The 23170-nt window shown below is 38.3% G+C and overlaps 1 protein-coding gene across 4 annotated transcripts; it reads right to left on the reverse strand.

The window, feature by feature from the left end:
* Window positions 1-602: 602 nt before the first annotated feature.
* Window positions 603-21365, reverse strand: zmym2 (zinc finger, MYM-type 2). 4 transcript variants are annotated; one of them, XM_083536822.1, is made up of 24 exons: window positions 20012-20158; window positions 14206-15059; window positions 12081-12369; window positions 11825-11984; window positions 11457-11669; window positions 10598-10742; window positions 9361-9476; window positions 9051-9173; window positions 8808-8958; window positions 8099-8271; window positions 7735-7900; window positions 7629-7654; window positions 7323-7464; window positions 7114-7241; window positions 6846-6996; window positions 6542-6673; window positions 6304-6404; window positions 5771-5839; window positions 4946-5111; window positions 4295-4446; window positions 3553-3667; window positions 3111-3353; window positions 2662-2797; window positions 603-1743 (listed from the first exon to the last, which is right to left on the reverse strand). In XM_083536822.1, exons 2-24 carry the CDS (start codon window positions 15005-15007, stop codon window positions 1557-1559), a joined length of 4086 nt encoding a protein of 1361 aa, XP_083392948.1. In that variant the 5' UTR covers window positions 15008-15059; window positions 20012-20158; the 3' UTR covers window positions 603-1556. The 4 variants fall into 4 exon arrangements, with proteins under 4 accessions (XP_083392948.1, XP_083392951.1, XP_083392949.1 ...); XM_083536823.1 differs by lacking the exon at window positions 20012-20158 and adding an exon at window positions 21229-21365 and having other exon boundaries at window positions 1421-1743; XM_083536825.1 differs by lacking the exons at window positions 5771-5839; window positions 20012-20158 and adding an exon at window positions 21229-21365 and having other exon boundaries at window positions 1350-1743.
* Between the last annotated feature and the right edge of the window lie 1805 nt (window positions 21366-23170).

The following is a 23170-nucleotide window of genomic DNA, read 5'->3' on the forward strand; positions in this document are numbered from 1 at the left end:
GAGATACAGTTTAAATGTTTCCTTACTTTAACTCCTAGGAATATTTGATCTTTATTTAAATATCTGAATTTACATTTTTTCTAACTAAATAAATAAAACAAAAAGGGGTGATTGAGGTACTCTTGCAAGCCAAATTGTAAAACAAATCTACTTCAGTTGTGATGTTTGATTATCAGAGCAGGAGGAGATTGGCTGTAAGTCTTCTGAACCATGTGTTGTATCCGATCAGTCAATACAGGTGCAGGTTCCTCTGGTTTGAAGCAAAATTGCCAAATTTCAAAACAACTGATTTTTATACAGTATGAGGGTCATTAAATCACTGAAATTCCAAAAGGTTGTCATTGCAAAATAAAGAAAATGACTTTTAATTGGTTGGTAAAAAAATAGAATTTATAAAAACAGACAATGAAAACATAAAACCATTTAACATATAAAGCTGTTTCTTCCTTCCATCTATAAGAAATATTTAGTTTTTTTTCTTCAATGATCAAAACTGCCCCTTTGCAGATATAAAATTTTTCCAATCACAAATTCCATTAGTGTACAGTACATATGTTCTGTTCTACCATTAACAAAATGCCATCGTGGAATCGACACCGCACTTTGCGTCAAGTGCTTTGTTTATTTCAAATGTAATAAAGAAACATCCAAACGTCATTAAAGTTGGAAGGGGGGGGGGGAAAGCCGATACACATTGGGATAAAAAAAACAAAAACAAAACAAAAAGGTTTAGAGAATGGATTGTTGAAAAGAATAGTCACACTAAACGTTTAATACCAACAGAAAGCCTGCTTCAGTTAAACCTGCTCTGCATGTCACCCAACCTCCAAAAGAACAGGTGGAGAGAGAGAGAGAGAGAGAGAGGCAGAGACAGAGAGAGAGAGAGAGAGAGAAAGACAGACACAGATGGGTGGTCAAGGGCTGCGGCAGGTTTTAATGCTATTAATGAATTGAGAGAAATGGCACAACTTACACACAAGCGTGCGCACACGCACACACACACACACAGTGTCCTGCCATAAGGACTCCAATACATCACAAACCGCAATAAATAAATATTTTTTTCTTAACAAGCCTTGTTGGATTTGTGTTGAGGATGGTTTCCTTTATTTTATTTATCTATAGTATTTCAATGGTTTTTGTTTTAAACACACGCTCGGGCACACGCGCACGCACACACACTTACTTCACCTTTTTCTAACAATATTTTCAGAAATATTTACAGACCACAGAAGCCCAATCTGGGCATCGTAGTTAATGCTACATCACATACACACAATTTCCTAACAAATGGAAAAAAAAAAATTGTATACAAAAAAAAAAAAAAAAAAAAAAAAAGCAGCAGTCTGTGGGTTGCTTCTCACGTAAAGCACCAATCATCAGACCAAGTCTTCTGGAAACACTGACTAAGAAATCAGTATTAAGCCTGAAACCCCCTCAAGTATACAGTATTCGCTTTGCTTATAACTGTAATGGGATCAGTGTGTTTAAAGGGAAAGTGACATGTAATGCAGAGGGTGCTATGGTGGCATACAAGGCCTCAGTTCCACTTTGAACTAAATTCCCTCCTCTTCATGACCACTTTCTCTGTAGATATCCCTCACCAGAAGGACTTGAGTTAATAGGCTCTCCAGCACATACTTTTCTAGGGGATTTGAACTGAACCATCGAGGACTGTCTGATGTGGAGGATTCCTCTGGCTTCATATAGAAGAAATCTGTCCTCTGCCTCACTGCCTCAGGGCTAGGAAAAACAAACAATTCAGCTTAGACATTTTTTAAAACTATATCCAAAATATATACAGTATTTCCAGCAAAAAAACTAACAAGTTTTATATACCGTAATTTGCGGACTATTAAACGCACCAAATATAAGCCCCACCCACTGAATTTGACAAAGATTTTTATTTTTAACATAAATACGCTGCACCTGTCTATAAGCCGCAGGTGCCTACACTACTTTGCCTACAAACTAATGAACTTTACACAGGCTTTAACAAAAGACAGTGTCTGTAACACGGCTTGCATCTAAACAGTAGCCTACCAAGAAAGTCATTGGTCACTGTCTTCCTCCTTCCTCTCACAACTATTTCTCTTGAGAGTTTATCTTTTGGCATCGTCGTTCGTTGAAAAATCACCATCGGTGAAGCTTTTCTCTCGATGCCGTGCAGCTCAGAACACAGGTGAAGTGCGTTTTTTCATGCCCGGTTGTTTTCAGTGTGACGAATGATTCGCATTTCCTGTTGCCAGTCCGAGTGAGCGGCAGGTCAAACGTCAGAGGAACCTCATCCATATTTATGAGGAGCGCGATTTAATATAAAGAGTTTCATTGGTTAACTAACTCCCTGTATGAGTCACACACCTTCCCCATGTCTGAGTATAATCTTTTCTTTTGACTCTCACTTGAATGATGTGACAGCCTGGCTTTTTCGTCCCCACAGTAAGTGAAGATTGTTCAGAGTTCACTAATTTTATATAGAAATCAGACAGGGTTCGTTCAATTTAGCTAACACTAGACAGGCATGTTATTTAACTGATCAATTTATCAGATATACGAAAAATTTATTATGAAATGAAATACCCTTATGGGGAAAATTTTACACACCTGCTATAGTGTATAGTTTATAAAAGTACTATACACCTGTATTCAGGCGACACTCACCACTTAGACAGGTAGAGTTCATACAAGCGACACTCGTGTTTCTTAACAGGACAGTGAGTGGAGCCACGCGAACTATCGCTTTGATCAAAGCTGGAGTCAGTCGCCTCTTTACGCCTCCTCTTACTTGGTGCTGGTTCTGTTCGCATAGGCAAGAAACAGAGATTAACATACAAAAATGATGGTTGAAACCAACACCAATAAAGAAAAGCAACAGGATTGAAAATGAGAAATCTAAACCTTAACATTAGCCTTGAGTCCTCAATGTGGATGAACAAAAGTTTATTTACATTGTTTACTAAGCTGTCTAACCTCAAGGATTTTTAAATAAACTTTTGCTGAAAATGATGCTAAAAACACAGCAACACTGATAAATCACTAAAAAGTAACTACACAATTTACAGAAATCTCGTGATCTTAGACAGGTGTTAATCGACTGCAGTGAAACATACCTTGCTGATCTTGTGAGATGGACGGAACATGAATACAGACAGTGGTGTCGTGATTGTGAGGTTTAGAAGTGCTAGGACCATAAACGTTACTAAAAGAGAGGCGCATGTGCTGCTCAACAGTGCGCAGGCCAAAATATTTTGTGTTGAGATAGACGAGAGAACGCAGGAGAACTGAGGAGGAATGTTCTCCTAGCTGCCTGCTGCTCCACAGACAAGGCTCCTCTACACGACCCCACAGAGAACCTGAACACAGTAACACCACATGAACATACACACCAAAATATGCATACATGCATATTATATATTATATACAGTGTAAGAATTTACTAAAAATGTCCTCATAGTAGTGATTCAACAACGTTATTTCAGGATGTGAACAGCAGTGGTTCTAATCATGGGACACTTTTAATTAACAGAACGACAAGGACGTCAAATGTTTTACCATCAGGAAGAACGCTGGGCTGCCAGCCTTTGAGGACCTTGTTAAGTTCCTCCTCAAATCCACTGTAGTGGGGATCATTAAACAGGTCATCTGTTCTTCCTTTTTCCTGCAGATACTGAAAGTATATCAACATAACATTAAAAACAATTGACTGTATTGGTAAGTAAGAACAGAGCTTGGTATTCCTCTAAAACAGCAGAGTATTATATATATATATATATATATATATATATATATATATATATATATATATAAAACAATATTAGAGCTATCAAACGATCAAAATAATTAATCTCAATGAATCTCATGATTGTTGTGTTAACTCGCGATATCGCAACTTAATGGTGCATTTTTATCTGATCTAAATGTACCTTAAATTAAGACTTTTCAAGTTTTTAATACTCCAATTAACATATTCATGGACAAATATAGATGCTGTATGCGAATGTATGTTTATTATTAGTGAAATCATAGGTTTCCATATGGACAGATTTAATCAGAAAAAGTTTTATTGCCAGGTACAGGTACTTTACAGTACTAGGAATGTGTCTCGGTATCAGGTGTAAACATATACACAGAAACGAAATGTGTACATAGATTTTATAATAAATTAATGCTATCTTGTGTGGACTCTGCAAAAGCTCACGGCAACTTTAATAAAACGTTGAAAAAAACATTCTGAACAAATCCTCTAAACTACAATGCCACAGAAGTGACATGCATATGAAGAAGTCACACATACCTTCTGTATACTGAGGCAAAGGTAGAGAATGCTGTCTGGAGCATAGCGCTCACCGTTGGGCCGACGCACCTCTCTGACGAACTCTTTTAGAGCCTTGCTCAGATCCGCTGCACTTAGAGAAATAAGAGTGTTTTTCTTCCGAGATGGAGTCACTGAACACAAACACAAAACGCAAAAAGTCAGTATATAATATACTCACTCACTAATGATGTACCAAAAAAAAACTATTAAAGTGTAAATGTTTACTAAAAAGATAATTTAATTTCAGACAACAGAGTTAGAAAGAATACTTTATATAGCAAGATGTTTAAAAAATTCAATAATAGCAATTTACACTCTGCAACACTCCTTGAAGTTTTGTCATGAGTAACTTGCAATAGCATCTTTCCTCCAGACAGATTAATACGGATGATACAGAGGGGATCAGTGTATCCCTATTTTTATTTAATATTCATCATCTGACTTTCATGAACATTTATTATTATGTGTCCTCATAACTTCAATTGATCAACACCAGATGTTTCAGGATGTGAACAGCAGATGAGTTATAATCATTGGACACATTTTGCATACATCGTTCAAATAGTCCCTACTGCATTTTCACTCCTAAATGAACCTCAACAAAATTCTTCTCATCTTGTTTGCAGGCACCTTTCTCTCTTGGGTTACTGGACTCTGCAGCTGATGCAGCCCATCTCCTCCAGGCATTCAGGCCATACTTGGAGCTCAGGGGGAAAGAGGCATCAGCTGCAAAAGGCTCTGCTGATGAAGATGACTCCATAGAAGCTTCCTCTTCTGTGGCTCTCCTTTTGATGCCCTAAAACCATAAGTGACATGAACATGATGGGAGTTAATGATAAGGAGCTCAAATTTAAGAGCATAGAATTCGTATATACTATTCGTATAAAAGTCCTCATAATAAAACATCAGCAATCACTGCACATCAGCATGTGAACAGCATAGTGTTTATAATCACTGGACCACAGGTGGAAAGATTACTGAATATTCTACTCAGGTAAAAAGTACTATTACGTTATTAAAATTTGACTTGCGTACAAGTGAAATTACAGGGCTACAAATCTACACAGGTGAAAAGTAGTTCATTGATAAATGACTTGGGTAACGGTTACCTAGTTAATTTATTCATTTTAAAAAGCAAGGTGGGTCTCTCCAGTGTGGGGCAAAAGGACAAGGGGATATAAAAATCAAGCTAATATTATATATATATATATATATATATACGCCTCTTTTTTTCAGACCATCCCAAAAAAAAAAAAAAAAAAAAAAAAACACATTTTTTAAACAATACAACCATTGAAGGTGTCATAAAAAGTGAGATTCTGTAGACCATCTTCATGAACATGACAGATTTAGTGGAAGGTATGCCTTTACTATACTCAACGTTATATTCCTATTACAGGGATAGTATTTTGAAGTGAGATTGTAAGAGGTACTTGTAACTAGTCAGTGTATTACCTGTAGTAGACAGCGCTCAGCACTCTCCCTGTTTAGAGGAGCAGAAAGATACACTGCTGAGCACAGGGACTGTACACAGAACAAAAAAAACATTTTATTCTCCTAAAGGAAGTATCACTTGATTTTTTTTTGTGTTGTCTCTGTGTTCAGCATGGTCTCTCTCACTGTGCTTTGCTGCTGCGAACTGAAGAGTGCTGAGCATTGTCTATGACAGGTAATACACTAGGCAGAAGTACCACATGCAAACCTACTTCAAATCACTAACATTCACACAGTTGCTAATTTTGATGCGGCTGTAGATAGTCATATCCCTAATTAAACTTATTTTTGTGGTTGTAGTTTCCAGAGCACAATTTCTTCCTTTCATTATATTATTTAAATATTGTACAAATATTTGTATAATTTAAAGAATAAAAGTACACACAAAAAAAACCCCTACTAATTATAGTAACATGAGTAAACATAAGTAGTCAATTTCCACATCTGCAACAGACCCACTTGTGTAAAAATTTCATGATGTGTGTGTTAAGTACCCTCCTCCTGGTTCTGGTCCAGGATGTCTCCTCTCGTTCCTCAGTGAGGATGGGCGGCAGCGTGAAACCCATCTCTTCCAAGGTGGGCACAGGCGCTGAGGCTGAGGAGAATTATACCATCAAATTATTTCTTTAAAACCTGACCAATCCAAACTAATAAACACTACATTTTACAAGGACAGCTCGAGTATGTTATACAAATAACGTTGTCCGTTTTGAGGGTTATGCAGTTTTGTACCTTGTGGAAGATCTTTCTCTAGGTCCAACTCTGGTTCAAATTTCTCTTCCTCCTCTTCTTCTGAAATGCTTTCACCACTGATGCTATTCACTCTCTTCCTTTTAATCTCTGCACTCTCCTCACATTTGATATCTGAAACAGATGAAAGTAAAATATTTTTTAAGCCGCTTAACTGAACTGTTTCCATTTCACTCTTTCACCTCCCCACAAAAAACATGTACAAACAAACATTCCTTCAATGACAATTCCATCTCACAGTCAGTTCTTTGCTGCAAAAAATTCTTTTCCAGAAATAGCTTCACACCTAAGCAGTCAGGTTTGTTATCCTCCTCTGAAATTATTTTTGAAACAGCTTTGAAAGGATTGGGGCAATTCTTTGCTTTCAGTTCATCTATGGTCTTCACAATATGCTCAGAACTCTGCAGTGTGGTGGGCAGAATCACTGGCACAGGTATCTGAGAACAACATAAAGAAACAGGATTTTCTCTACAACTTCATCATACACTCGGTGTATATTACACAATTTTAATAGCGTTTCTGGACGCCTAGTCAATTAAGAGGGAAGCTCTTACAGGAAGAAGTATCGGGAAAAAAGAGGGTGTAGCCTGAGCATAAAGATTCATGGGTACTGGAACATAAACAGGAACAGGAATTGGAACAGGGACATACTCCTTCACCAAGCCTTCCAAGCCGTCTTCCTCTGTAAAGACCAAACAAACCAGTTAGTATGTGTATATGTACAGGTTCTCTACTCAGGCAGCATGTATGTGACACAATCTACCTGTTTGCAATTGTTTGCTCTGCATGTGAGGTTTGCAGTACGTGGCTTTAGTCATGGTGAGCGGTTTACAAAGAACAGCTTTATTCTTCACATCCTTAACAATCCCTCCACTGGCATATGACATGGGTACCTGATTAAGGAGCTGCACAGGGGGGGAAAAAAGTGAGAGTGAGAGACAGCTGAGATTGCTGCTATATACAGATGTTTAAATAGAGAAAAATAATACTGACTGGATCTAATGCTTCTTTCTTCCAGAAACAATACAGTTATTATCAAATTTAAAAAACCAATTACTTTAATACTCACAGTTAATTTTGGTGCCGGTGTCTGTCCTATTATTAAAACAAAACAATTATTAAATTACATAAAATAAAAGTACATAATTATTAAGAATATTAGAATTGTTTATTACCTAATACTGTGTTTTCTGGCCCTTTTTGAGTTGCCATATTGGGCTGATTTTGCTGACAGTAAAAACGGAGGAGACACTCTTGGTCACAGAAGTGCTTCATCTCAGCACGCCACTGCACAGACTCGGTCAGGTTCCCCTGCACTTTACAGCAGTCACAGCGTGCCGCCTGGTGGACAAACAAGAGAAGAACATGTTTAAAAAGCAAAATGAATAATAGGACTTCACTTATGATTGTATAAGGTACATGGCCTTGTGTCCTCATATATTAATGGGTATCGACACTATGGTTCAGAATGTGAACAGCAATAAGGTTATAATCACAGGACAATTTTTGACGAAAAAAACATTATTTATAATCACACACCTTGTAATACCAGTCATGAAACTTCTTAGCACAAGTTTCACTGCAGAAGTCTCTGTTAAGACCATCAATCAGTTTGGTAACCGATTTTTTGCACATCTGAGTGCAATGGTTGCAGGTGACGCATTTGAGGCCTAAACGGTGTACAAAGTCCTGCTTGAACAACAGCTTACAACCTGCAGCCAAAAAAAGGTAGCAGACGGTTATTTTATACTTCAAAAAAGTGATTAAAAGCAATTGAAGCAGACTATGTAATTAAAAAGATTTTTTTTTGTTTACAGGTATGGAAATCACACTCACCCGTTTCAAATTTATAATCATTCTTGACTTAGGTTATTTGACTTGGATGGATGTAATCCAAAAACTATAAAAAACTAAGTACAATGAAAAAAAATTTAACAATCTAAAGATAGATCGCTCTCCGATTGCAATATCTACCCGTTTATAATTTACTGTATACATTTAAAGCGATGTGTTGAACATTTGGATTATGTTCAAAGAGTGGCATAATATATTCTTTCAAAAGTCTGCAGCCGCAGAAAGTTTGCGAACCCCTGCAGTAGTTAATGAGTGTGGTGAAAAATCATTATGCAACTTTAATCTATTCACTAAAAGTTTTATCCTGTAATACTAACGAGCCTGGTTGCTTTTGATCCGCAATAGTGTTCTAATCACAGGATCTCATCCAAAGGGAGAAAAAACCCAAATATACCTTCACTACAGAAAGGTCTTTTGACCCCTGAAAACTTGACCGTCTCGTGAAGTGTCTTCTCCTCCTGGCAATTCTCGCAGAAGGTCACTATACAATGGAGCTTTTTATAGTCCTCGCAACACGTCTTACTGCAAAATTGATACACTTTATCCTGAAAGCAACAAGGAAGAACATATCTAAATCTGATTAAAGAAAAAAGTTATAGAGTTCTAAAATAAAAACGGATTTGCTGGATAACACTACCTCCCACTCCAGAATCTCTGGTTTCAGGCTGAAAGAGCCACGACAGTAATTGCATTTCAGTTGGACGTTGCTGGAAGCAAGGGCGGGAAGTTGGCCATTGGCTGATGTTTGTATAGTGGCGTTCTAAAAAAAAACAAAAAAAACAGGAAAATGTAAAAAGACACAAAAATTGGCTGGATGTTCCAAAGGCATAATCTTGCAATTAGAAGTGCTATTATGACCATAAAGACCCTTACATGTATCAGAAGTGCTTTGACCCAATGCATGCCATGCAAATGTCTACAGGTTATACAGTTTGCAATGCATGTACCTGGAATTTAGTGACGCACTGAGAGCTGCAGAAGTTTAAGACCTTTCCTTCAGGTAGTGTTGCCTGATACTGAGGTAATGCATTTCTCTTACAGAAATGACAGGAAGGTTCAGCAACTACAAACACAGATAAGTATCAATACAAGCTACAGAGCTTGTAAACATGTCAGTTGACACCATTTCTGAAACAAAGAAACTGTTAAAGTGCAAATAGAAAATCAGTTGTACTGTCTAAGAGCCACATGTCTCAGTGCTACTTGTGGTACAAGTGTGAATCATCGGTCGACGGTTTTGTCGGATTTACTATAGGTGCACAGTTGCCGATGAATCAAATCTTCGCAAATAAAATGCATCAAGCTGCCACTAAAAACAAATTGAAACCAAACATTTCTAATGTCTAACAACCTGCCTATGAGCATGTCTAAGCACTTTACCATAAAAACACAAGGGTTTCTATCCCAGTCTCACCCTAAACTACTGCTGCATTCCAGTGATTATGATAGTCAGTAATCAACACTGATTTAACTTCCCACAGAATTCAGTTCCAACCCAAATCCAGCACACCTGCTCCAAATAATCAGCTCCGCTGGATTCAGGAGTGATCCCTAATGACTTCTGTAAGAAGACAAACCAACAGCAGCGGTGCTCATGATCATTGTGCTAAACTACAGCTCATCACTCATAAATTATATATTTTTGTAAAAGATTAAATGCGACCCCGTGTTGTCTGAACCATAGAAAGACTAATTACAAGAGAGACATTTCTTTACTGATCATCTATCAGAAAAAGGCAAAGGCGAGTGTTGCTGAAATATAGTTCAATGACTACATCATGTGCAAACTGCTGATTGTGTTACGGTGCATAAATGAGACTTGTGTAAAAGAAAGATTCGAACAATTAACATTCTGATTCTTGCATCCAGAAAGGGGCACACCTTATACATTGTTTTACACAAAATACAATTCTAAGATTGTTACAAATAGAAAAACGATGCCATGACCATGTGCTATACAAATATCAACTTATATATTTCCTCAAGTTTATTCATTAAGATGATTTATAATAGGCAAGACTAAAAACTGTGAAAAAATAATTAATAGTTAACAGTTAATAGTACTAATTTCATTAAAATAGCCGTAATTTTTCCGACGTATTTTTACGCAAGATAAACAAAACAGGATAAATGATTAAAAACAGGCAACCGGTGGTTAACCCCAAAATTTATACGAGTACTTACTTGGTGCAGCAGCTGTGACTTTGCTTTTATTCATACAAGATGAGCAATAAGGCTCCATGACACCAGAAGGTTCAATACCATGAGTTACATCAAAAGATCTGCACATTGCCTTACATCCACTACACTGGGTCATCTTTCCATGTGTCTAGGGTAAAAATAAAACAAAATAAAAAACTAGTCATTTAAGGCTAACATTTCAATAATAAGATATTCACTTATATTATTGACATTCTTGAGAGGACAGTGTTCTCAGTGGCTCTGAAGCAGAGTTCCTGTTCAGTTTATTTAAAGGCGGTCATAAATGTTAAGATAAGTGGTTTTGTTAGAAAGAAATCAGATTAATCAATTATTTTTGGTAAAAAAAAATAAAAAAAATAATCACAATTACATATTAGTCCATGCTGAAAGTTAAAATTTTTTTTTAGATCAAATTACACCTCCAAGGAGAGATGTTCACTGGGACTGGAATCCAAAAGGACCCAAAATACAAACATTGTGGAAGTGTGGAATTCTTACCCCAACGGGGCAGAAACTAGTGGTCAGATATGATGATTGTGGAACAAAGAACGGCAATGTTTCTTGTTTGTTCATTCATCATCAGTAACCCCTTTATCCTACTTTTACTCGTTGTGGTTTAAATGGCTTAGTTCATACTCTGGGAAATAAAACCAAATTAATTTCCTTAGAATAGACTGCAGACATGTAGAAACAAAAATAAATGCAGGTCATGTTGGTCAGAAAACCTTTTGAAGCTGTCTGAAGTGGGATTAAAATACCTTTTGTACACCTCTAGAGCCAAGGACAATAATAAACTCACAATGTCCCAGTTCAATAATAGATACATGTCAGTTGGCTTTACCTGTTTGTAATCTCTGACACAGTTCTGACAACAAAACCGTTTCTGCTGCCCATCGATAAGCAAGAAGTGATTTGCTGTGGCCCGGCTGGGCAGGTAGTTCCCACACTGCTCACAACAGTTCATGATCAGGCGATTAGCCATACGGTAACGGTTAAAACATGCATCACTGCAGATTTTATGGGTGATGTTCTTGAAGCTGACTTCATGGCGAATCTACAGAAATAAATGAGACACAAATATTAATCTAAACATACATAGACAACAGACGATACACACAGGGAAGTAAACAATGCCAAATGATCTCATATTGTAGAACATTAAAGGCTGTGATAGTATAAGGCACTGAAACAAGTGTTTGTTTTACTGACCTCTGTGAGCTTTCCACAGACAGTACAATTGGTTTTGAGGGTGTTCTTCGGGGGATTCTGTTTATTTTCGTATGCAGCCAGACAACCGGTGCTGCAGAACTCCTGAAATGATCCTGAGTCCACCTGAGCCACAAATGCTTCTTTTATACTACTAATGTCCCTAGTTTAAGAGAAATTACATTTGCCATGTTTATCAACAAAATAGTCAGGTAAGAGAGTGTTATAAACAGAACATATTTCACAGAACAAGTCTTACTTCTTGCACATGGTGCAGCTCTTTTTGGGTGTGGGTTTGTGGGAGAAGGCAGAAAGGCAAGTCGTAGAGCAAAACAGGTGGGAGGAGCCTTTGCGCTGATAAGCAGTCTGACCTTTCTTTAAAGGCTTTTTACAGTTAGCGCAGGTGACCTTCATGGTGCGTGGTGGCTGCTGGGAGCCTGAGGAAGACTGGCCTGGTGCTTTAGGAAGAGATGCAGTGGGAGAGGGAGAGTCCACCCCTGGCTGCTTCTGATTGCGGGGAAAAGACGCGGACTGAGAGATCCAGGAATCTAAGAAAAATGCAAATCTTTAGACTTTAGAAGCTATTAGTATTAAGGAATCAGTAACAGTAAAACTTCTAGGGTCTAACCCTAGAAGAAAAAACTTCTAGGGTTAATTCCATTGGTTTAATTTTTACAGGAAATTTTCTATTGATATAGTGGACAGTAAACTCAAACGCTAAAAATCTAGATGGTTAGTAGGCATGTCAGCAACGTTCTTGACGTTAATGATTAATTATGCTAAGAAATATAAGTATGCTTAGATATGCATGCAAAAAACAGGCAACAATCCAAATCCAGACATAAGGAAAAATATAGCTGATTACCAGGGTTCAAGCACCTAAGGCATTGAAGTTAAAAAAAAAAAAAACAAACAAACAAAAAAAAATAATTAGAAACATGCCCACCGAGTTTCATTCTGATTGACCTCGGTTAACCTTGTGTAATGGGTGCTCAAATTCACTGACCGATGGCGGCCATGTTTTTTGAGATACACGATTTTTCTCAAAACTCTTGTGGCACATTGGACATAGTCTTATCAAATTGGCCTGCAGTGTCTAACGAATGTGAAATTATAGCCTTTTTTTTTTTTTCATCTTATAGTGCCACCAAGTGGTCGAGCTCTGCAATTTGACTAGAGTGGGCTCTTGCACATGTCTACAGAGTTTGGTGAAGAAATCTCAATCCGTTCAAGGGTTACAGCCATTTGAGTGAAAGTGGCCCCACCCATTTTTTTTTTTTTTTTTTACTTTTTGGCGCCCCTGTGTGACACAGAGCCGAAAGTTTTCCTTTTTTTTTTCTTTGATAGTCACTGGTTTGGTTCTGATCGGGCAAAAAAAACCTAAGACTAGTTCGCAAAAGTAGGGGTTCATCATAATTAAGAATTACAATTACACCATAAAAACCCGATATTGTCCCTAAGTGGCCAGTTTCTTTTAAAATTCTTAACGCCCTTTAGGGCCGTGGGTTGAACATGCCAGACACTTCATGCCTATTTTCAGGTCGATTGGATGAATGGTTGCGTAGTTATAGACATTTTTTTTATTATTTTTTCCTTGTTTAGCACCACCAAGTGGCAAAGCTACACATTTTTTTTTGACCAAAAATTGAGCTCATACATGTTTACCAAGTTTGGAGAAGATATCTCACGGCCCCGCCTTCTAAGAAACATTTTAGTTACCCTTTGCAATGATGATAGGAAAATTAAACTTTTTTTTTTTTAATAATGATTGATATTCACTGCCCAGGGAACATTTCTGCATTGCTTTGGTTCAGATCAGGTAAAAAAACTAAAATTAATTTGCAAAAGTAGGTTTTGGACATAACTAAATTTAGCAGAAAAACCGAACTTCATAAAGCGAATCCAAGGATTGCAAGGATATAAAACTTTTGAGTCAACGACAAACAATGTACGAGCAAAAAATGTGACTTTTTATTTGGACTGTAGTGCCCACCTTGATACTTTGGCTTTAAATTGGGTTGATACTTTGTCCACCTCTCCCAAAATTGAGCTTCACCATTTGGCCAAGTATCAAGTCTCTAGGTCTTACGCTTTGGTCTGCACGATCAGTTTCAGGGCGGAATAATAATCCCTAAAATTACAATAGGGTTTCTGCACTACATGCTTAAACCCCTAAATATTGACATGTATATCCAATTTGTTAAGTCTAAAATCAATTAGGCACAGAGAGAAGAATATATTCAGCCTATGCTGATATTATGGGGTTAAATACAATCCTACGCAACAATAAAGCATTTGCTTAAATCAACTCCTCTGCCTATAAAATAACCAAAAATTATAAAAAAAAAAAAATAATAATAATAATTAATTACATAAGCCATTACCAGATCTCTGGTGAGTCCCAGTTTCACCATTTTGAACTGGCTGGGTAGTTGAATTAACACGTCCTGGGTTGAACGTTGGTGATGGTTTGCCAGCTGACCCGGGGCTCTGCTGGGCCTCTGGGTTAAGGCTGAATGTGCTACTGATCTGCAAGCCGTTTTCTGCGGCTTCCATCTCTTCCCCAGCCTCTGCCTCCTCGCTGCCCTTCAACGATGTCACACTTGTGATTTTAAGGTTCATGCTCTCCTCATCAGACGGGGCTGTGGATGCCTCTGCTGATGTCGACATAGCAACCTCTGATGAACATGACACTCCCAGTGTGGTGACGCTGGCAATTTTAATTTCTGAGTCTGGTTCTGTGCTGCTTAATGCTTCTCTAGGCTGACTCGATGCCAGCGTGGAAGAGGAAGTGTCTCTATGTTCTGAATCTTCTTCATCGTCTATAACAATGGGCTCAGTCTGGCTTTTGGGAGCCATGGTTGCTGCAGCTGTGGAGGAGGGAGAAGGAGCGTTGGAGGATGCTGCTGTTGTGGTGGCTGGCTCAGTATCGTCTGTGGTCTCAGCAGGTGCAGGGTTGCTAGAGGGGCTTGATTCTTTTTTCCCCTCCTGAAACTGAGGCCCCTCCACCAACACAACGTCGTCATCGTTATCCTCTGGAGCCTTGGATACCCCTGTTGTCATGACATCAGTTCCCTGAAGCTGCCCATCTGAGCTCAGCTCTGTTGAGGGTGTGGTTTCCATGGGCTCATCCTCCTTATTTAATCCCTCCTCAACATCTGTTCTTGGCTCTAACTCTCCATCCATCGCTCAGGTAACCAACCACCTGTTACCACAAATAAAGGAGTGAGGCATTTACCTGGGGGAAAAAAAAAAGACAAAAGAGATGACTCGTATACTAATTTGCATTTTTTTAATATTCATTTAATGAAGAAAAAAAAAAAATCATTATATGGCCAGCCATAAAAATATGGTTTAATGAATCAATGAGGGAAGAAAAACAAAAAGCTGAAGCATAAAGAAGAGCACCAATTAAACAGCAATCTCCTTTCATCTAGAGCTTATAATCATGAACTGGCCTTATTACAATCTCGGACACTCTTTTATATTTGAATTTCACGTTCAGAATGCTGTGACCTTCCAGTGTTAATCATTCCTGCAACGCCATGTGTATGCATCTTGGTTACTTCGCATCTATAGTTACCATGGCAATAAAAGCATCAAGGGACAGTTCCTGTCAATGCAATCTGTAACACTGTTCACTACGCAGCATCAGAGATTGAAAAATATATACATTCTGTTTAATGAATTACCAAAAAACATTGAAATATCCTGTATGATTACTAAAATAGCTCCAATGTTAAGTCGACATTATAAAGCCTCAATAAAAGCCATAAATTAAACTTAATCCTTAGGTCTGGGTGAAGCAGACAGGATGCTGAAATGGATGCATCGAAGGCTTTCGCCAACAAATAAATTTAAAGGGCTGTAATTGAGGCCCGCCTTTCCATTTATATGATATTATTAATCATCAAGCAATGTTATTTCCCCCCTTTCATAATAATACAGAGGATTGACTAACAGTCCTTTCTTGGCTTGCCTGTGGTTGTGGTGTACACGCTGATCATTGGAAACTGAAATGCAGTGTTGCTCTTGCACTGCAGGGTTCAGAAATGTATGATTACCTACACACATAACATTGCCTACACGGCTCTTTACAGAAATGTAACCACTTTTTTTCTTCTATTACATGGCTTTAAGTCTAACGTGTTATCAATAAGAAGAAATCGGTTACCATGACATACTAGCTCGTTAGCTTAGATCAGTTGGTGTGTGATTTTAACATGTTTAACTGTTACACCCAGTTCAGTCCAGAAGCGTCACATCTCATTTGCCTATGGTAAAGGAAATAAGTAAAATTTCACTTCCACTTTACACACTGCAGCATGCGGCAAAAATCCATAAAGCTCTGCAAATGGTGCCTGTGCCTGGTTACGGTTGCTAAGCTACAACTGGTTAATCATTCTTCAGCGTAGTAGTTGGGGTCAGCTAACAAAGAATCTATAATTATTGTAACGTGGCTATATGTTAAGACATGCTAGGCTAGTCAGATTAGCTTGTACATCAGAGAGCTAACCTATTCGGAAATCTGTTTTTGGAAGCACCTTTAGGAAACATCTAAACACTCTTCATGAGCAATGATACTGGGACACAAAAAATGAAATTGTACACTATATTTCGCAGTACACCTGCCAATATCGCTGAATATTTCATTTCATTTACAGCCACACGAAATATGGGAATGACATTGACTAGAGGGTAATAACTTTAGGTAATATTGAATTGAAAAGTTCTCTATGATCTGTTTTTGCCGAGAGACCGCAGGTACCACGTATACGTATTCGGTTTTGAGAGGTGAAAATGCACAAACATGGCACCCCAAGTGGTTTTACGAACCACATGGGGCTTCATTCACTACTCTGCATTGTATTCTTCCTGAAAAACACATTAACAAACCAATAATTTCCAATTTCTGTATTTTTAATCATTTTTTTTTTCCATCAAACAGCTGCCGTTTTAAAAAATATCCAAAAGGACTTCAATGCCAAAGAAAATGACAAGATTTTTTTTTTCCAACACAAAAAGTACCCCAAAGTGTGTGCTGAAATCAGTAGGATTAATTCAGATCGGATCAGTCAAAACATCAGTCAGAGCTGTCAGGTCAGATTTTATGGCACATTTCAGATTTATACATCGCATGCTATTGCAGATATTTAAAACGTCATCAGGGTCTAACCACAAGTTCAACGTCACACAGAAACAACAAAGGAAGTTAGGTGGATAATCTGGGAAGTGGTAACTCAGGGGTTTAGGATGTTGGACTTGGATCAGAGGGTTACGAGTTCAAATCCGAGTACCACCAAGCTGTCACTGCTGGGCCCCATACTAAATACTGTAAATGTAATCTTAGCTTATATAGCTAGTGTCAAAAACGGCAAATAACTTTCACTACACAAAATATCCAGAAAAAAACCCAGAAGAAATAAAAATACAAGCAACGAATGTGACAAAATGGGTTCTGTTCCAAATGGTCTTTTAACTCGAGTAAAGCAACACCCTGGCAATAATACAGAAGGACAGACATCCCCTAACTAAATCTACTGTGGTATAAAACAATTGATGTAAACAGCATTATAACTTCCCATTGTTAATTTCTTGGGTCTGGTCAGATGGTGGTGAAAATTTTGTTCATGTTAATGCGCTCAATCTCTCTTTTTTTTTTACACTAGCACTTGCATTGAGGACTGTCTACTTAATCTAATCTAAGCTCATCTGTAGGCAGAAAAAGAGCTAATTACCAATGAAAGGCATATAATGGTTTATAGGTTTTTAATAAAAATAAATGATATAGCATTTACAGAATGTCATCAGGGCAGATGAGGAAACTACTGTTTAAAGCTACTATAACGTAAGAGATAACAAGTGTGCATCGTTCAGAAGTAAACAAGAAACATACTACTGCAATTCAAAGTGACATACAAAAAGAAAAATACTTCAATAGATGCTGCTGAAAAGATTTCTCGAGATCAATTACATCACGACAACCAATCAGAAATGAGTTCCGTGTTTGTTCTGTCATGTTTCTCTGGCGCTAGCTCAAATTTGAATTTCACCCCACAGCTACCGCCCCCTTTTCTTATTAATTTGAATGTACTTAAGAGCCTAAATACGTGATGACGACAATTTTAATTCCAGCAACTTTTAGCCATTCGCATGTGAAAGCAGGAGACTGGAAACGCAAGCTTATTGCGAAGAACGTTCGCATTTCACAGCGTTCAAAAGTCCAACTCGGAGTTGCGAATTTATATCTTGGAGAAGTGTGACCAATAGAAGATCGCCAAGTCATGGTGTGATAACAGTCATACAATAAAAAGTATATCAAAACAACATTAAAATGGAAGCTGCCTGGTTTGCGATAGCAGCGCCTACAGGAACAGATGGTATATTTAAAAACTTAAGCAAACACACGTAAAAAATCGTTGACGTCCTATCCTGTTGTTGGCCATATTTGCAGTGTCTCGTCTAGTGTAACCGCCCCATGCAAGTGTTTGTTGTCAACAAAATATCAATTGTACTGCATGCTAGTTTCACTTCTAGCTAAGCTTGAAGCGTTATTGTAAGCCTTTAAGGGGCACGTGATAACTATTCAATATTAAAACTGTGATTATAAAAGAAGCCTAGAATTGGTGGATGGAGCTGCGTAACAAACACACACAATTACAGGATTCACACTCCATCTACCAACACTAGGCTACTTTTATGATCACAGATTGTGTTATTGAATAGCATTGTGTCCACACAACAGAAAAAAATAATCATATAATATTTGAGATAAATCACAAGATGCTTTACTCATCTCCAGGGTTTTAAAACAGACAAATCTATTGTTACAGCTGGCGGAACATGTGCTCTGGGTGTGAAGTCTTCACACGTGTTAATGGGGAATGAGAGAAGAAGAAAATGAATCAATAATGAGTCATGATCACGCCACGTGACACGTGAAGTGCCTCAGACAACGTAGGTCAAAGATCTGCACTCAAGTTGCTCTGCACCATTTCAAGAGAAGACCAAATCTAGGTTCTGGGTTTGTCTAAAAAAAAAAAAAAAAGTAAGCTGAGTAAGGCCCACTAGGGCTTGTACCCTTCACTGTGCACTCGTTTAGAGCTCAGTGCTTGGGTTTGGGACTGGACCAGGGCCCGGTTCACGGTTCACACAAGTCCTTCATCGTTCCCGCTGAAGATGGGCTAAAAATCCTCCGTTTACATGACTAGTATGAACACAGCCACGGACTCTGCTGAAGTCTGTAGAGTGTAGATCGCGTGTGCGTGTGTGTTCAGTTGACGGTGTTCCCACCCCGGGCCTCGGTGGCGCATGCAGCCATTGGATTAGTGTGGAAGTGGAGGGAGGAGAGCCGCTCCGAGACTGCGCCATTGTTATGAGCTACGGAGAAACGTCGCAACTTAATCGCGAATAGTCGTGGCGTCGAAGTTCACAAATGCCCATGAAAAGGGGTCCAAGCAGTAACATAACCCCCTCCCTCCCAAAGCATGCCCAATTTACCCTCTTTGTTAGGGTATCGCCATATTGGTCGATTACTAATAATTGTTACAAATAAGCACCAAAACAGGATTTTTTTTCTCTCATAATACACTATATATGACTTCCAATGAGTTTTAATCGAACCCTATTACACTTGGGTGAACAGTTTCAATTCGGAAGATACCCCTGAGCTTTTACCCGGGGGCAATCAAAAGGACATACACGTGGCTACCTGAGGGGGCGCTCTACAGCCCGGAGCATCAACTAACTCTTGGTACACAAATGGACAAAAAAATGACCAGATCATGACAATAGATACTGAAATCAATTGGGAGCATTCAAGCATGCACAATAATCATCCTCGGGAGTAAATTAGAAGAGGTAAATGAGCAGTTATTCCCCCCTTCAGTGGGTAGTACTGCCTCCTGTCCGCCATTAGAGAGGCAGAGAGACAATACGCGGACGCGTAGAGGCAATAGCACCCTACTACGGCGTAGAGGGGGAGAAAATCTCAGGCGGGGTAAAAAAAAAAAAAAAAAAAAGCCTGTCCCTCTTTCCTGGTTAAATTAGATTTAAGACCCACGCAGGTGACCCGAATCATGTCTTTAGGACGAGCTACATACTACAGTCAGTTGTGAGAACTTTGGCCAATTAAACCCAGTAGCTAATAGCATCAAAACCGCTATTGAGGAGAAAAAAAAAAACCCTTACCGGAGTAGAGCCTGGGAAACGATATAGCGCCAGTTTTGTGCCGTGACATGAATTCGAACGCGCATGCGCGAAAACGTACGGACGTTCCAGGCGCGTGGGAGGAGGATACTGCCAACGAGGTCTTCGGCGCTCTGTTATCGCGCGTGCGCAATGCTGCCGCGATCAACTCGAAAATTGAAATCCGACAAAAGGCACGTTTTTGCGGCCTGTCACGTGCGTCGTCCATATACCTCACCATCCACATTCCAGGGCCGCGATAACGAGTTTGTACAATGAAATTACTAACTATGAACTCGAAACCGAATTTTTAAATGTTACATATTGGGTGCAAAATATATCAATGTTTTGAGAGAGAGAGAGAGAGAGAGAGAGAGAGAGAGAGAGAGAGAGAGAGAGAGAGAGAGATAGATAGATAGATAGATAGATAGATAGATAGATAGATAGATAGATAGCATCAAAATGCAGTTAAGCATCTACCAGAAGTGCAAATAATAGCATTGTGCAAACTGACAAGTGCAGATAAATATGTAAATATATGTATAGCAAAAAATGGCTATTGCGGTAAACAAACAAAAAAGCAAGTACAAAAATAAAAGCCCTCTGGGTAGAATGTGCAGAAGCTGTATATAGCTATATATACACAGTATTATATATATATCCAACAGTTGTAGGTCAATGACACGTAGCACTGATTGAGTGCAATGTCCACGCTTCTGTAAGATTATTCCTGCTCACAGGGTGTCCACAAAATGCCAAGTTTATAATGCACACTATATGTTGGCAGTTTCTACAGCTAAATCAAGGATGAAATACATGACTTGTGAAAGTCGAGCAGAATTGAAAATCTACAGGATGTTTGGTAAAGGAGCACATACACACACACCACGTGCACTACATCGCTGATCTGTTGAGAGGTGTCAAAATATGGCGGTCCACGTACAAAACCAATAAAGCAATGCAAATTCAATGCATCTCCAGAGAAGTTTCTGGTCTACATATCACGTGTAAACACCTGATCATTTAATCTTCACACAAGACGGTTTGAAAACCTCCATGGTTTCATATGGAAAGTTAAACAGGCTGATTCCCATTTAAAATCAAATCACGCATTATTACAACAAAGTCTGAATCGGGTTTTACTTTAGAAATGTACAGCAATGAACTGATTGCACCTAAGAAACGGTTTTTCCTGTTTAACAAAAATAAGAACATCCTACCGCTTTGGCATCCTGTCCCTTGTATATGGACATGTCCCACAGGTTTCGTTTTCGGCTAGGTGACACTGATTTCTATTAACGTTATAACGCAGCACTTCGCCATAGACATTAGTAGATGTAGATATGATTGGGCTCGTGCAGAGCTTTTATTTTGAAACAGCCGTGACTCATGATGATCAGGGTGCGTCCACGTTTACTGCACGTTTTCCTCGATGGCTGATTTACGAGCTGAGAGCAGTGAGTGATGGAGGTGCTTCTGCTATAGGATTACTTCTATATAATGTCATAAAGATTTTATATTTATTTCGTGTGTAATCAGGATTGTTTTCTGCATTTCATTGTTGTAACTGCTCCATCAAAACGATTCGAGGCCCTACACCAAGAGACATGAAGCAGCAGCATTCTCACAGAACACTAGTGTCATTTCATCCATGTTCATATATTTATTATTATTGCTTGATTAAATGTTCCTGTTCAATGTGAACTCGGTTAAACCGGTCTATAAGCACCAAAGTTGGAAAAGTTCCGAAGAGTCGACTCGGAGCCAAGAGAACCGACTCCGATCTGAAATGGCCATTAATATGGCCATTTTTTTTATTACATATATATATATATATATATATATATATATATATATATATATATATATATATATATATATATATATATATATACACACACTTGTGTTCATTAGTATGGATCTTTCATTCTTAATGCATGCATGTGTTTTTCTAATGCAGTTATATGTACTTTATTAGGAACACCTGTACCCCTCAAAGATATTCTTTTTGTTATTTACTCATATACTGTACTCAGACCAGAGGCCACAAAGTATGCAATGCACAATGACCACCCAGGACCACACTGCAACCTATTTCAGCCATCTCATTATTAACATTTTTCAGAGGGGGTTTAGGTGTGAATGTATGTGTTTGAGTATTCATGGTCAGCCTTTATCGCCATATTTTTTTTTTTTTTTAGAACAAGTAAAGGCCCAGTTGAACTCTGCTGTTTGTCATTAACACTTAGGAATCCTGTATTCATAGGTTTCTATTGGATTTAGAAACTTTAGATTTAGCTGTCCTCGCAGTTATTCTGAAACTCTACATTTCTCAGGACCTTTTTTTTTCTGTTCAAGCATATTAAAAGCTGAACACTAAAAAAAACCCTGACCTTGTAACAGAATGCTGTTTTATTGTTATCCAAGGGTGGGTAAAGCAAGTGGATGTATTTATTTCTTCATTGCACAGGACTGACTAATTGGATAAAAAATTAGGTAATGAATGCATTTGGTGATTTACTAGAGTCTGTATATTATCCAGAGGATCCCTTAAGCTCTGGTACTCGTAAGAAAAACTGCACCCAACATATACACTGAACAAACTTATAAATGCAACACCTTTGTTTTTGCCCTCATTTTTCATGAGCTGAACTCAAAGATCTAAGTCTTTTTCTATGTACACAAAAGGCCTATTTCTCTTAAATATTGTTCACAAATCGGTCTAAATCTGTGTTAGTGAGCACTTCTCCTTTGCCCTGATAATCCATCCACCTCACAGGTGTGGCGTATCAAGATGCTGATTAGACAGCATGATTATTGCACAGGTGTGCTTTAGGCTGGCCAGAATAAAAGACGACTCTAAAACGTGCAGTTTTACTGTATTGGGTTTATATTTTGTTCAGTGTAGTTTAAGGATATCTCTCTCTCTCTCTCTCTCTCTCTCCTTATATAAATATTTGTCTTTGTGCTTTGTGTTTGTAGGATGGAAATTAGAAGTTTGTACAACCCCCAAGTACTATTTCCATGCAAGATGCCATATAAAAGGGAAGAGAGGGAATTTGCTGAAGGTCTATTAAATAGTATTAAACCTGGTTTGCTTTTTTTCTTTGATATGCCAGGTGATTGTTTATATGCAACATCCAACAATATTTGCTTACACAA

This window comes from Silurus aristotelis (assembly GCF_946808225.1).
Source record: "Silurus aristotelis genome assembly, chromosome: 3".
NCBI classification, from domain to species: Eukaryota; Metazoa; Chordata; class Actinopteri; order Siluriformes; family Siluridae; genus Silurus; species Silurus aristotelis.